The sequence below is a fragment of the Lycium ferocissimum genome, chromosome 6, assembly GCF_029784015.1.
Source record: "Lycium ferocissimum isolate CSIRO_LF1 chromosome 6, AGI_CSIRO_Lferr_CH_V1, whole genome shotgun sequence".
In the NCBI taxonomy this organism is placed as follows: domain Eukaryota; kingdom Viridiplantae; phylum Streptophyta; class Magnoliopsida; order Solanales; family Solanaceae; genus Lycium; species Lycium ferocissimum.
The window spans coordinates 57,974,234-57,991,165 of NC_081347.1; the positions used below are offsets into that span (position 1 = coordinate 57,974,234).

Consider the following 16,932-nt stretch of genomic DNA (forward strand, 5'->3'; position numbering starts at 1 on the left):
GAGGAAGAGGAAGCAAAAAAGGAGAAGAACTGAAAAGGAGAAGTAAATGGGCACATAGATGAGGGCGAGAGAGTGAGAGCTGGTGCACCACTTATTGTTGCCTGCCTATATAAGGTAATAGGACTAACATATTATGCCCTTAGTCCCAATTTATGCGATTCACTTTTCTTTTTAGTTTGACTAGAAAAGAAAGACACCTTTTTTTATTTAGAAACGATTTAACTTTAAACTTCTCATTTTATCTAAGACTTGTTTTGGACCACGAATTTCACAAATCAATCTTTCTTTCTTTCTTAAACGCTGCGGCCAATCAAAATGCATCACAAAATGGGATTATATATGCCTCGGTTAAATATAAGCTATGTTTAATGGAAAGTTAGTGAAGAAGAGATGCTATTGACAGTTATAGTATAGAATGACATGAAATTACCAATTACCAGAAGAGAGAACCTCAAAGTTCTAATTCTTCATCCCCTAAAGTACCAACTTTCCACCATGCCTACTTTTCTATATCAGTATGTGAGACTGGAGAATCCGTCTTTTTTGATGAAGTGAGTAGTTTCATTGATGTTATCAAGTAGATGCATCCAAAAGATAGTGTCTTAGCTCCAGTACATGGAAGGCTCTGCTGAGAGCAGGGAGCAAACAAACTCCAAAAAATTATTAGAGCTATTTACAGGGGACAAATTGTACCAACTAAATGAACATAAGGGAGTGGGTTGGGATTTATATTCCATTTGAATATCAACGTCTCCTTTCTGTCCAAACACATCTGAAAAGGCTTGCAAGGTTCAGTTTCCAGATTTCCAGACAGGTGAGTCTGTCTTTTGATAAATTAAGTTTCCTTTCCTTTCTTCTTCCGTTGTTAAATGATGATATAGAGCTTTAACCGAAGATCTTGGTCAGATGGACTGGTTGATTCACAATGTTCGTTAGGACAATAACTGTCACTACCCTAATTACCCTTGTTGTTATTGGCGCCCAACATGCTCGTTAGGAGAACCAAAACTAGTTATAAACGACAAATCACAGTTGCTATTAATAGATAAAATAGTTCAAACAAGGAATTTAGATAGATAATGAAATCCATATTCTGCTAGACATGAACTACTAATAGTAGAAATAAGTACAGATGTCTTAAAAACCAATACATAGCCTGTTTGAATAGAAATAAACATAGTAGAAGTCTCTAAGCTACCGCAAACAAGATGGTAGCTCACCCCTGGAATAGCAAATCCGCAGAAAGCTCTCACTCACGGACTCCAGTGGTGGTCGGGTCAAATCTGGGGTGATTACGGGTAGTAGTAGTGGAACATATCGAAAGTAATTAGATTTTTAGTCCCGTGCAGTCCTTATAAGCACATAATAAATACATAGCACATAAACTACATAATTAAATAGACAGAACAACATTTAATGAAAAATGCGTAATCAAGTAACAAGAATTAATATGGCTGATAAAGATTCAACCTTCTCACTGAAACATATAGTTTCAACCATTTATACCTGCGCGCCACTTTCAAGGGCTCTGTTAAATAAGTGATTCATAAGGGATGGATATGATCCACACGCTATAATCGGGTCGTAGACAACTCACACGCCCTAAACTCAATCACCGAGTCATGGCCAACTCACACGCCAAACTCCACATATCAATGTGAAACACATATAACCCGACATACATGTAATCTATTACTTCCTCTGTTTCAATTTGTTTGTCTGGTTTTGACTTAGCACGAATATGTAGAATGTACTAAAATATCCTTTAATCCTGCGGCTTTAAACATGCTATGTGGAAAGTTGGATTTAAAGTGTAGCAAAATAAAGAAGAGGCGTTCTTTTTAAAAGGGTCTAAAAAGGAAAGAAAGATAAACAAATTGAAACGAAGAGAGTATGTTAAACTAGCTCGTAATTGATGCTTATAACATTATACTAGCATATATAGATTGTATCCGTAGTAAAAAAACAAAAGGATTGCCCAGTGCACTAAGCCTCCGCTTCTGCGAACGACCGGACCACAAGGGTATATCGTACACCGTCTTACACTTCATTTCTGCATGAGGCTGTTTCCACGCCTTGGACCCCTTCAGAATGCATCTGTAGTCATGCCACAAATTAGGTAATGCACAACAAGAGCAACAATATGTCCCACATATTACCTGGTCCCGCATATATACTTGTCAGCATACATGTAGGGTACACCCGTATACGTAGTGTATGTATAACAAGTTCAATTTGGGAAAATTCCCTCACTGAGGTCAAAATCTTAACTCGGTCCAAACAAAGCTTTAACCTTTTTATTTCAGGAACATTCCAAAAGGTTCAACTCCAGTCAAAAGACCACTTAAAGGCGTAAATAATGCCATTGGGCTAAATTCCATAATTTAATACGCGATCTAGGTCCAAGTCAACCCCGAGCCCATACGGTCAAATCCAAGAACAAAATTCCTGGTTATTGACTTGTGCCAAGATCTGATCCTTTCTTTCCCTCCAATTATTTCTGTTGTTCCTACTCCATTCTTTAACTTTACCTTTTAGAAGGATTATCCCATTTGGAAATCTGGTGTTCTTAACACAATTAAAGATGACCACCAGTTCTCCACCATGTTTTTTAAACCCTCCCTGTTAAGCCACTAATTTTCAAATTTGAAGTAGGACTTCTTGAAATTCCAATCCCCATAAGTTAGCATAATGGGATCGTGATCAGATCCCAGTTGTGGCAACACACTGTGGTTGATTTGTGAAAAGCTTTCATCCTATTGAGCAGAGAATAGAATTTTATATATTCTTGATGCACATCTATGATTTTGCCCTCTCCTCCAAATAAAGGACGATCTAACAGCTCCAGGTCATCTATGCACTCGGAGAATTCAACCATAGCTCTAGTGATTCTATTGTATTCAGTCCGCTCAGAAGGAGATCTGCGACATTAAAGTCACCACACATCACCCACGGGCCCCTCTGATTGCTGACAATTCCCACCAAAGATCCTCCCTTTCACTCCTATCACATTCAGCATATACTGCAGTTAAGTACCAAGTCAGACCTTGGTTAACTCCAGAAAACCTACAAGCAAGCATCTGATTGCTACTATCTATGAGCATCCCATTACATACTCTTTTGTCCCACAAAACAATGATACCTATTTACTTCTTGGCTCCCCATCCTTTTATTTTTTGTCAAAAATTAAATTTCTATTCTCCTTTGGTACCAACTGCCTGTCCCTGTTGGACTCTTTGACAATTACCGAAGTCTTTCCCCGAGTCCAGCTTCATAAACAAGCCTTCTTCCTTCAAACTAAGCTCCAAATTTCTTGCCAAGTTCAATGATGTTATTTTGATCCCACGAATCAAATCGAATTGGGATAGGCTCCTCGCAATCTAATAGTTGAGTGTCGTAGCTTTCTCCTATTTTCCGTCTCTTCAATTGTGATTCTTCAACTGCGATGAAAGATTCGATAAGAGACTCAATCATCTCGACTTCAGAAATTGTTGCACGATTAGTTTTGATGATTGAAATTTCACAGCTCTTCAAATCCATGCAAAAATCCCATTATTCCTTGAAGATTATCTCTGACCAAAGATGAAGCGGAAGCCCCAAGGCTCTGATCAATGTCCCTTCTTTATCTTGAATTTCAATACTGCATGCAGCATTCGGCGACCACAACTCCAAGAAGATTTTCTCCTCTTTACAGTTCAATTCACCTTGCATAACATGCCCAGCCATGTGTTTGTTTGGGAACTCAAATAGATAGAGAGGTCCTGCCATTCCATAGATGTTTACTCCGAAGTGTTCTTCCAAGCCAAGACGGTCCATCTTCTCAAGCCAGTGAGAGTTGGTGTCTCTTTCAAATCTCTCTTGAAATGGCCACAACACAACTTGACAATAATTCATTCTCAGTGGAGGCGTTGTCACGATCTATGACAATATTATTGCGTCTAGTGATCATATCTTCCTTTTGATCATTTGACTACCACTTGCTAGCTTTGACAGTATCTGCATATTGGATTTTGGGGTCAGCCCTCCTAAAAATGTTTGTAATGAATGAACGAGCTTGTCTTCCTTAATGAATCTGCCCATATTAATAGCAATATCCTTCCATCCAGCATTAAATGCAACTTCTGGTTAAATAATAACATATATGTTGTCTCCTTGTACTGTGACAATAATGATAAATCTGCCATGGTTATTGCTTTTTCTCAAGCAGAAATATAGGGACTGCTGCTCCTTATTTTTCCACCTTCTCAAATGTGTTCCATTGTCCCGCGAAGCTTGAGGACAAAGAATATCCACTCCATAATCTTGCTGTTGAAAGTGGTTCTACGCATCAAGTTACGACTTCGTTCCGCCCAATCAAAGAAAGTGCGACCTTGATTTTAGTCTAGTGATATCATAAGACTTAAACCCCGTTGCAAAGTACATTCTATTCCCAACACCCCCCCCCCCCCCCACCCCCAAACCCCCAATTGTCGAATTCTAAGAGTCCACCAAAGAAAGTCGAGGAAAGTGAGAAAGAAGAATAGAAGAAGAATGATGAAAGAAAAATTTTCAGCGATCACAGTGTGTCATAATTGAGCCCATAGAGATGTACAACCCTAGGAATTAGAGCTGAGAGGAGAAAGAGAAAGGAAATAAATGGGTCATGTCAAAACAGAGTCTGGCAATCAATGTTCAGATATGAGGACAAAGCAATTCGAGAAGTGGGTTTGAGGAGAGAAAGTAGATGGGTCACATCGGAGCAGTGTTTCTGGCGATATGCGAGCATATCTGAGAAAGAAATTTGAGAAAAAGGGTTGTGTGAGTTCGGAGTAAGTTTGAGGAGAGAAAGTAGATGGGCCATGTCGGAACAGTGTTTCCGGCGATTGACTAGCACATCTAAGGAGAGAATTTGACGGAAGAATGTGGTTCAGGCCTTACTTCGATACCCCTGTCTTGGAGCGATTGTATCGCTGCTGAGTTTGAATAAAAACCCAAAAAAGGCTAATGGAGTTACCATCACTAGGGGTAGAATCATCTTGACCATCTTTGCTTTCCCCTGTCATGTTGTAATCCAGTTCAACACTACTTCCAGAATTTTGGTGGTTACTAGGAGATAGGTTATTGTATAGGGTGATGCTTTGTTGAACTGAGGTGATCTCAATATTGACAGGTCCTTGATATTCAGAATTGATGTTTCCTCTAGCGAGTTCATAATCTGAATTAGCCCTCTCATTACTTCTGTTTGGAGAGCCAAGTCAGTCTCCGTAGCTTCCATATCATGGAAAATTTCATCATTCTCCTCCCTAGAATTTGTTATTACTTGCTTCTGATCAGGAGGTTCATGGTTAGTACTGTAGCCAACTCCTTGATGTCCACTTTCGTTCTGTATTCCAGGGTCAATAACTTCATTTCTATTATCTATCAAGATAATAGTCTCATCTTGTGCCTTATTTTTAATGTTGAGAGGGGTCCATGTGGTATGCTGTGCTGTTTCTAACTTTCTAATGTTTCCATTTGAGTCTCTTGTCTCTCCTTGTAGAGTAAATTCTTCGGGAATAGTAATTTCTTTGGTGAACTTCTTCCTCTTATTTTGCCCATTATTGGTGTACTTTGGATCTTTGATAGTCAACTTTTGTATTCTCCCTTGAATCTCTGTACCATAACTGGTAGTTATAGCAGCTGCCCCACTTGTTTTGCCGACATTAGGTCTTGGTTGTTGCTATTTGACGCTGTCTTTTTCCTTTTGTTTTTCTCTCATCTCTTACTCCTTACAGGTACATGAGTAGCCATAGTATTGTCTTGTTCTATAGGGTTGCCATTGGGAGATTTTGTGGCAACCATGTCCTCATCCTCATTCTCCTGAAGAATGTTGAAAGAGTTAGTTCCTTCTAACATGTTGGATTTGTCTGGAGCTGTATCTGCTTCTTTGTTGATGTTTTGACTTTTCTCCTTCTGTCATGGATAGTATTTCCTTTTCCTATTCTTATGTCAACATTCCACCAACCTTCCTCTTGGTTGTTTGATGTAGTATTCCCATCTTCTTGTGTCATTGTATTCTTTGCAACTGCCTGTTCCATGTTCCTTCTTTGATCATTTGCCCATTGTTTGCTCTGATTGGCCTGAGTAGTGCTTCTGTCTGTGGCAGTTGTAGATGATTGTCCTCAGAATTTAGTTTGATCAACCTTAACAGCCTTACACCCTTCTGTAGAATGATCTTGGACTTTACAGTGAGAGCAATAAGGAGGCATGGTTTCATATTCAATTTTATGCTCAAAGGTATAGGTCTTGTTTGGTGGTAGTGGTTTTGTCTATGATCAAAGGAACACCTATGGGACTAATAATCCTACAAATACAAAGTGCATCCCATTCATAGTAATGTCATGGTAAATCATGAAGGTTTGCCCATACTGGGGCCATAGAACAACAATAGGTTAAAATTGGTATTCCCTTTCAAGATTTTTCATATTAACATCGTCAGCTAAAGGAATGAAGTATCTGGAGAAAATATTACTATAAGTCCTCATTTTCAACATCAATGTAAACATGATATCTATCCCTTTGGAACAATTTTGACTTCCCCTTTAGTAATAACTTTTGTAAAATCAACCCCTAATTTTATCAATTGCAGGTATGCCTCTAATGAACTTACCGACGATGGTCCATCGGCAACTCTCCGCCAAGAGTTCATTTTCTTCCTTTGTGAAAACCACCACCGTTTTGCCATCAAGATCTTGGTGGTAGCCTTACTTTCAACTTTGATCGATTTCCCATCTTGTATCCCAAAGCACCTGCATAAGAATCTTTCAGGGTCGGTGTAGGGGTTTCGTCGATTTTCATGTGTTTGGTTTGGGGTGAGGGCAGAGGATTTCTCTGCAGGGGAGAGTTTATTTGTTTGTTGGGTCTGGTGGATGTGGTGATTCACACAATGCGGTGGCCTTTCGAAAGGATAGTATAATTCTTGCTCAACTATTTATTAAAAATACAATTATAATTAAAGAATAAAGAATAAGCAGGTAAAAGAAGTGGACACTAGTTGAGAGGTGTAGGCAGGATAACTGTAGGTTGGAAAATTACCGTCAAAAAAGCATGTTAAGGCAGGACAGTGTATGGCAGTACTTTGGCAGGCAAGCCCACGGACATCGCCACGTTGCTGTCTCTTAATAAAAGTAGATAGTTGAGTCTCCTCTGTCCTTTGCATTTTATCTACTGCTAGGTTGTGATAAAGCCAAGATTATGTGATGGTCTGAAATCATGACATCATATTATGGGAGCTCCCATGGAAGTTAGTCGCTGCTAGTTTTGTGGCTTTAATCCGACCAAACGTCTTCTACACACTCATCATCTAAGTGGGTGAGAGGAAGATCCAATGAAGTGAATGGTACTAATTTCAAGCGAGGAAGTTGAAAAAAAGCAAAGATAGGAACTTTTTTGGGGAATTTCTTCCTCTTGGTTTGCCCCATTGTTTTGGTGTCCTTTGGTTCTTTGATAGCCAACTTTTGTATTCCCCCTTGAACCTCTGTACCATAACTGGTTGTAGCAGCAGCTGTCCCACTTGTTTTTTCTAACATTAGGCTTGGTTTTTGCCTTTTGCCATGTTGCTCGGACTCGGGTGCGGTGTCGGATAACGACACGGATCTAGAGGTTGTATTCATCATGATCAAAATTTTAAGATTCATGGGTACGGATACGGGTGTCGGGATTTCGGCAAAAAATAATTCAGAATTCTAAAAACAGAGTTGTAAAACCAAAATTATGAGATATTATGTGGAAAATATTGATCAAGAGGAGAATTTCGGAGGGAGATAAAAGGAAAAGGAGCGACATAGAAATTTCTAAATACAAGTTATTCCATTTCCTTCAATTTCACCATCGTTTTTGGTTTGTTACATAAATCATTGAATTTGTCCGCAATTTCTCCATCGATTTTGGTCAATGTACCCAAAATTAGTCGACCAGATCGTGTACGGATCTCTCACCCACACCTACACCCCTGTCGTGCCGACACGGGTGCGGCACCAAAAGAGAAGAGTTCGAGCAACATAGGCCTTTTGACACTGTTTCCTTTTTTTCCTTTTGCTTTCTCCCATCTTGTACTCCTTAGAGGTACTTGAGTAGCCACAATATTATCTTGTTCTCTAGGATTACCATTGGGAGATTCTGTAGCATCCATGTCCTCATTCTCATTCTCCTGAAGAATGTTGAAGGAGTTGTTAGTCGCTTCAAACATGTTGGATTTTTCTGGAGCTGTATCTGCTTCTTTATTGATGTTTTGACTTTATAAATAATCAATTAAGGCTTAACTAAGGTCATATATCGCAATGTAGGGGAAAGGGACGAGCGGGCTTCGGAATAAGGAATTCCTTCAAGTAGCGGATCGGAGATTTAAGTTATGTAAGGTGTTCGTTTTCCTTTTTCTTTGGCGCGAATCCAACTAGAACATGAACACGAGCGTTTCATAACAAGGTCATCTTCCTTGAGTTCTCGTGAAAATATGAATTGGTTATTTCCTCAACAAGGCCATCTTCCTTGAGTTCTCGTAGCATACTGCACATATGATAAAGAGAGTTTGCAGTAGGTAACTCTTTATTGCTCCCATCAACCGAAAGACCGAGGAATTCAATCCAAATCTCTTTAGTCGACAGATACTTCTCATCAACCGCTCTTCGGAGTTCTAGCAAGTAATCCACCAGAGGCAAGTAATCAACTGCTCTTAACCTATTTTCTCTAAGCACTATTAACAATTCAAATCTCGTATGATTAGGGAAAGAAGCCAACTATTGTAATAGCATGAACAAACACTTCATTGTCTGGATTTATAAAAAATATATATTATACAAGTTTAATATCAGCCTTTGAGTCCCTGATTTTTTTTCTTTTCTTGAGAAGTACTTGTGGCCCTAAATTTTCTACAGCAACTTTGTAAAGCACAACCAGTTCCCATTTTGTTCAAAGTTAATGCAAACATGATCAGACTAATAGTATCATATCAACAACAACATACCCAGTGCAATCCCACAAGTGGGGTCTGGGAAAGGTAAGATGTACGCAGACCTTATCATTACCTTTTGGGATAAAGAGGCTGTGTTCGATAGAACCTCGGCTTAAAAGAAATATAACTGATGCAAAAACATAAGAAAGAAAAAGGGACGACAAAAATAGCAGATGTACAAAAATGTAGTGAGAGATATCAATTACACATTAGCGGAAAAGAAACTACATGACTACCTTAAAACATACGACTAAAAGTAAGATAACACTCTATTACCTACTAGCCATCTACCCTAACCCTCGACCTCCACACCTTCCTATCCAGGTCATGTCCTTAGGCAGCTGGAGCGCTGCCATGTCTTGTCTAATCACCTCCACCCAATTCTTCTTCGGCCTACCTCTCCTAAACCCTGCTCTAGCCAACCTCTCACACCTCCTTACTGGCGCATCCTCACACCTCCTCTTCATATGTCCGAACCATCTCAGCCTCGTTTCCCTCCTCTTGTCTGCCACGGAGGACACTCCCACCTTACCCCGTGTAAATTCATTCCCAATCATATCCCTCATAGCATGCCCACACATCCATCTAATCATCCTTATCTCCGCCACATTCATCTTCTGAACGTGGGCATTCCTGACTAGCGAACACTCTGCCCCATACAAAAGTGTTGGTCGAACCACAAATCTGTAGAACTTACCTTTAAGCCTTGGTGACACTTTCATATCCATGAACAAAATTCAGAATCAATGTTTTATCCTGAAGATACAAACGTTGCTTAACTTTATTAGTTACGAGAACCTCAGTGAACAAACATACGACAAAAAGCTAGTGACACAAGATTCATGAAGACCAGGTATATGAGAGATCAATACTGTGGGCTTAAAAGCGGGATTAGAGATAATGAAACTTTGACGTGGTCATAGTGAGCGGTGAGAAATTTCTAGCTAGAGTAGTTTGGAGAATACATCTAGTAAATTATTGTGATTGCTCGAGAGAGAATTGCGGTAAGTTGAGTGCTCATAATCCGTAGAGAGAATAAATCGGCGAGATTGTAGCTAACGTAGTAAGTGGGATTCCGATAATTGTGGAAATCATCATCCTAGACCTCTTCAATCTTGTTTCCAACTTCATCCTCTTTAATTGACAATTTTTACTGCTTTATTATTTATTAGTTAAGTAGTTTAAAATAGAAATCTTAATCTTTATAATTCAGAATATTGTTCGAACTTATTTTCTTAGTATCGAATAGTTATAGCTAACGTTAGTTCTCTGTGGGATTCGACTCCGGACTTGTAGACCGAATTATATTTGCAACGGCCGCTTATCCTTTTTAGGACTAGAGTTGGGTGTGATCAATGTATATTTAAGAGCTTGTGGTATGGAATATGTTGCATTAATGGAGTCATTCTATTACAATAATCACCACATGTTAAAATTATTGAGTTTTTCTAACAACTTCGATAGTTGTCCTAGAATTACTATTGTTGTTGTCCTACAACTTCTAAAGTTGAAATTTTTTTATTAGGGGTAAGCCAACAACTTTAGCAGTTGTCGTACAATTAGAATAGTTGTCCGATCAACTACTGAAGTTGTTGAACAACTGCTAAAATTGTTGGAACAACAAAGTCAGTTGTTGGAACAACTTCTATAGTTGTTGCCATAACTAAAGTAGTTGTTGGGCATAAATGTGGTAACCCAATGATAATTGAAGATAGATCAAGTGATTCTATGAATTATTACACATCAGTTAAGTGATTTAATGAAAATTGATGATTAATTAAGCTAAATTATGAATTATTAAGGATAACTGTAGTGATTCAATGACAATTGAAGATCAATCAATCTATTCTATGAATTATTGCACACAAACTAAGTGGTTTAATAAAAATTAATAATCAATTGAGTCACTCGAGAAATTATTAGGGATAAACATAGTGAGTCAATAACAATTGAAGATCGATTGAGTGCTTCTATGCATTATCACACATAAATTAAGTGATTTAACGACAATTAATGATCAATTGAGCTATTTTATGATTAATTAAGGATAAACACGGTAATTCAATGACAATTCAAAATCGATCGAGCAATTATATGTGTTATTACACATAAACTAAATATTTAAATGATAATTGATGATCAATTGAGTCATTTTATGGCTTATTAAGGATAAGCGCAGTGATATAATGACAATTGATGCTTAATTGAGTCATTCTATGTATTGTTAAGAATAAACGTAGTGATTTAAAGACAATTGAAGATCGATCGAGTCATTCTATGAGTTATTGCACATAAACAAAGTGATATAACAGCAATTGATTATCAATTGAACCATTCTATGAATTAAAGATGAACGTAGTGATCCAATAACAATTGAAGATCGATTGAACAATAATATGAATTATTACACATAAAATAAGTAATTTAATGAAAATTAATGATCAATTGTTTCATGCTATAAGGATAGATGTAGTGATTTGATAGCAATTGAAGTCGATGGAGTGATTGTATGAATTATTACACATGAACAAAGTAATTTAATGAAAATTAATGATCAATTGAGCCATAATGTTAATTAATTATTAAAGATAAAGCTAGTGATTCAATAACAATTAATGAAAGGTTGAGTGACTGTATTGAGCATTACACATAAACGTGATGATCACTCTTATGAATAATTTTGTCTCGAGCCATATTATGAATAATTTTGGATAAACATAGTGGTTTAGTAAGAATTGAAGGTCGATCAAGTGATTCTATTATTATGTTGGGCAAAAACATAGTGATTCAATAACAATTGAAGATTGAGTGATTTTATAAAATAATGCACATAAAGTAAGTAATGTAATGACAATTGATGATCAATCAAGAGATTTGATGAATTATAAAGTTTAATATAGCTATTGTATTAACGATTTTATGAATTATTTGAGAGTTGTTAGGAGCTTAGGATAACTACATAAAATGATGGAACAACTGACATAATTGTTGGGATAACTAACGAAATTGTTGGAACAACTTAAGAAGAGGGATAATTAAAACAAATTGTTGGTACAATTGAAGTAATTGTTGGGCAACTATATAAATTATTTGGGCAACTATAGAAATTATAGGAGCAATTAAAGTAATAGTTAGGGCAACTACAAAAATAACGACTAATTCATTATAATTGAATATCAACAGAGCGATACAATGCATAGTAAAATATTAGCTAAGAGATTTAATGATAATTGTAGATTAATCGAGTGATTCAACATATTATTAGAAATAAACTTATTGATTTGATTATAACTGAACATTAATCAAGTGGATTATACACTTATTAAAACATAAACTTAAAGATTATGATTATTAAGTATTGAAACAACTTTGACAGATGATGGAACAACTATTGAAGCTATGGGAACAACTATCGTAGTTGTGGGAACAACAATAGTTGTTGTTTCAAGAACTTTAATATTACTTGTTGCAACAGCTTTATTAGTTGTCCAACAACTAATGTAGTTGTTCTGCAAAAGTTTATTTATTGGTTCTAAAATTTATTTTCAAAAATCACTCAAATCACCATTGAATAATCTCAAATTTGATATTTAGCTTTTCTCAGGTGTTTACAATGATTTTCAAGAACACCCACTCAAAATAATAACCAATTTTCAGATCCGAATTTTCAACTTCAACAAACCCAACAATGGAGTTTTAATTTTTCTTACACCAAATCTCCTTCCAAGTAGTGTTTTAACAACCTATTTAAGCACAAATAAATAATATCTACTTAATTATGCAACAATTCACCAATTATTTTCGAATTTCAATCACAAATTTATAACCCAAAATCTTCGCAACTCAACAATGGAAGAATTATTTTTTTTGGGATAACTTTTAATTTTGATGGGGTTAAGTATAAACAAGTAAAGTTTGGGGCTGCTGGGAAAAGTCTTTTTAACGAGGTTTGACCTCATTAACACTAACCACTTATTTGTCACTCCTACGTAATATTTAAAATTTGAAGGACTCCCACTCAATTGTTAAACTTATTTGTCCTTTTTAATTAACTCTCCCGGCAGATTTCCTTGTTATCACCATAGCTTTAAGTTCCAGTGTTAATTTTGGAACTCAAATTAAAAAGCAGAAGCGAGAGAATAGTCCTTTAATCAACCTAGCTTATCTTCACGATAAAAAAAATATCAACTCTAGCTTATCTAGTCCAAACATGTGGATTGGTTTCCTAAGATACCGAGAAGTGTAACCAAAATATGATTCCCCAGGAAGAAGCACCAAGAAAATGGCATTCACTAGGGAATATTCCGTTAGAGCACGCATGATGCACTTGTGCAAACTGTGGAGCAAAATAATTAATTAAGATTAAAATAAAATAAAAGGAAAAACGAAAAAGAAAGAAATAAAGATAAGGAAAATGATAATCGAAGAGAGAAGAATATTAGGCCGCAACAAGAAGTTGCAAAACCAATTCACGTGAATAAGTTTTCTAGTGGTCCCACTGTTTACAAATTGCCTCTACAAATTGAAGAAATCATTCTTTTGATTGGTCTCAAATATTTTTTGAGCTTGGTGAGGATAGTAATTTAAAACAAGCTTTAATTTCGTCCAGACCAAAAATATTGGCTACTAGAACCATGAGCAACACAGAGGAAAAATACTAGTCAATTACTGCTCCACATATTGGTTACATTCGGCAAGCTATTTTTTATGCTCTTGATGATATTTGTGCAAAGAAATCTGCTATGAAGCAGATAATGAAAAGTGATCCAGCACTTGATAGAGCTTGTGGCAGGACAGATTTGATCACAGGATCAGGAAGAAGAAATTGCTCATGCCAGTCATCGTGAAAGAAATTCAAAAGATTCAAGTTGCCACAAGTTTCAGGCGACAGGTCCAGGTTCATAAAAAGAACAAAATATGTAAGAAGAAGAAGGCCGGGCGATGCAAGAAGAAATAGAGCCTGTTTTATTTGTTATAAAATAGGATATTTTGCGCGTAATTGCCCTCAGTCTAAAAAATCCATCAATCTTCTTTCTGAAATTGCAGATTATACAGGTGTTCATTTCAGTGAAGACGATGAGCTAGAATCAGTCTTCTCCATTGAAGATGAGCCTACGGAGGAAACTCCCTTTTCACTTGATGTTTATGAGGAATATGGTGATAATTATTACCAAATTTCAGATTCTAAACCACAGGTGAAAGAGGAGATCAACAGCATCATGGTGATCCCACAGGCAGAAATTAAAGTCTATGCATCCAAGTGGGACAAACCAACACATGTGACAGCTTTCTTTGATATAGGAGCGGCCTTATCGCTCATTAATCCAGCAGTTTTTCCCGATGAGTATTAGGTGCCATACTTCAAGAATTTCAACACAGCCTCAAATGGAATTCTGACCATAACTGTCATCACAAAGCACCTGATCACCATTGAGTTCTTTCCAGGACTGAAGCACGGGACCAAATTAATTGGTTCGGACGTTCCAGGTAAGAACTTAATTATTGGTTTTGACATTTACAGGATGTTGCAGGATAAGATCCAGATCAGAGCCAATGGGATAGCATTTAAAAAACAATTCAAGCCTTATTATGCATTTCCAAGATTGTTCCAGCTCACTGAAGAGAATCATGTGAGGGAAATTGAGTTGCAAATTGCGCAACAGTCTTGCACAGAATCCCACACTGAATTCATGACCAAATGTGACAACCCGTTGTGGAAAAATAAAGAGTTCTTCATTAAATTTCCTTTCAAGAAAAATGAGAGCATCAATCCAACAAAGGCCAGTCATTCAGGTATGAATCCCGAGCACCTTCTTCTTGCGAAAAAGGAATTCAAGTGTTACACCTTGGAATTTCGTGTCGCTCGCATTATGAGCATGCCAATGTAAATCTAAAGTGGACATGAAGCCCTTGGAAGGTTAAGAAGGATGTTTGATGATTCTAATTAAGATTCCAAAGGCATTTGAGGCAAAATAAGTAAGTTCGTCGGAGAAAGTTAAGGTTGAGCCATGTTTTGGGAAATTTCGCATCCTTTGAGCTATGCTTTGCCTAGAATCACCTTTAGGGAGAGATATAAGGATCTTTATATGGTTAATGAAGTTTTATACAAGTGCCAAGAAGGTTCCATAAGGATTGGAGATCAAACGAATCGGAAAGATCGCATTTTCGCGAAACCGGGAGAAAGTGAGCAGTGTGCGGTCGCACACTCAATGTGCTGACCCGCACACTACACACCAACTTTATAAAATGGCTGGACATAATTCCCAAGGCTCTCCCCAGGGTGTATTGTGCAGCCTCACACTTAGTGTGCTAAGTCGCATACTCTTCGCAAAGTTGGTCGGGGTGTGATTTGGCCACCTTTTAAAAACCCAAACGACCCCAAACCCATTTCCACCTTCTCTCACTTATTTACCTACCTTTATAGAGTCTTCTTGAGATCTTTTTAAGGTTACCTAACCCTCCACACCTTTCCATATCATCAAGAGAGAAGATCAACATCAAAAGCTTAAGGTAATCTAAGGAGGGTGATGGTTCTTGTTTCTATTCAAAGTTGTGGTGAACTTGAGCTTGGAGAAAGTTGAGTGAGGTGAATTTCTTTGATTGTAAGGTATGTTTTCCATATTTTTCTTATGGTTGAGTTGATGTAAAGGTTTAGCACTCCTTAGAGAGGAAAAGAACTAAAGTAGAGAAACTATGGATGGTATAATGAAGAAGATGACTGTGAGTGAACTTAAAAAGGGGATTTTTGGATATATTGGGATTAATTGAATATAACTTCTTGATTGTGATATTATGGATGTTTTTATTATTTTTTGGGAGTTGTTTTGTCATTTGGTGGAAGTTGATAAAATAGGGGAAGTGCTGCCCAATTTTCGTTAGCTCTTAGTTGCTCTAATTTGAACTTAAACATGTTTCCTAGACTTAACCTTAGTGTAATTCCTCTTGAAGGTAGACTTTGTGAAATTGGAAGGAGAACGTTAAGTGATTAAGAAGGAGATAAGGTATGTTAAGGCTATTCCTTCTTTATTTTGGCATGATCCTATGTTATGAGCCAACAAGCGATTAAACGAACTTTCATATTACTCTACTCCTAGAAGCACTAGAAGTATCTTCAGTCTTTGATATTCCTATACCCTGTATGACTGTGCCTTCTATTCATGGGTCTTGAGATTATTTATGTTAATGATGTTAGCTCAAAGGTTGTCCATCGGAGGTAATATGACCCCATGTCACTCCGAGAGTCTATGTATACATTTCAATTATGCATTGCATTCATATATATATATATATGCATATTGACCCATGACCAGAAGGTCTTATATACCCGTATATTATATGTATATGGGGAAATGTATAGGCGTTATATACGCATTACCACCTGATCAGCTAGTGCACCTTGATGATGATCTATGGATCGGGCCGTACGTTCCTCGGCACTATTGTATATGGATCGGGCCGTACGTTCCTCGGCATTATTATATGATATATGAATCGGGCCGTACGTTCCTCGGCATTATTATATGATATATGGATCTGGCTGAACGTTCCTCATCACTTTGACCTTTATTTATATACATGAGCATGATTATTATTGAGAGCATGCAGATTATGCACCCACAGAGGCATTGTCAGTTATACAGATTCATGCAAATACTTACAAATACTTGTTCATACAAATCTATGCAGACCGTCAGTTTGGCTTTTGAGTTTCAAATTTCGTTCATGATTCTGATGCTTATGTTACTCTTATGCCTTACATATTCAGTACATTATCCGTACTAACTCCCCTATTGCTTGAGGGGCTACGTTCATGCCCACAGGTTCAGGTATATAGACAGGTGGTCCAGTTCGGTAGGACCTCTATATGCAGCAGTGGTCAGTGCGCTCCATTTGATTCGGAGCTGCAGTCTATTTTGGTATGCCATTCTTTTGAGATAAATATGCATATGGGTATGACGGGACCC

At 37.3% G+C, this 16,932-nt stretch overlaps 1 protein-coding gene across 1 annotated transcript; it reads left to right on the forward strand.

Moving 5' to 3' along the window:
• Window positions 1-13,095: 13,095 nt before the first annotated feature.
• Window positions 13,096-15,603, forward strand: LOC132060843 (uncharacterized). Its single transcript, XM_059453752.1, has 2 exons — window positions 13,096-13,887; window positions 14,015-15,603. The coding sequence occupies exons 1-2, from the start codon at window positions 13,800-13,802 to the stop codon at window positions 14,317-14,319; spliced, it is 393 nt and encodes a 130-aa protein (XP_059309735.1). The 5' UTR covers window positions 13,096-13,799; the 3' UTR covers window positions 14,320-15,603.
• Window positions 15,604-16,932: the final 1,329 nt, after the last annotated feature.

Coding starts and splice junctions, on each gene's coding strand:
- LOC132060843 (XM_059453752.1), top strand. CDS start 13,800: ATGCCAGTCATCGTGAAAGAAATTCAAAAGATTCAAGTTGCCACAAGT. Junction 13,888..14,014: donor TCATAAAAAGAACAAAATAT/GTAAGAAGAAGA, acceptor CTGAAATTGCAG/ATTATACAGGTGTTCATTTC.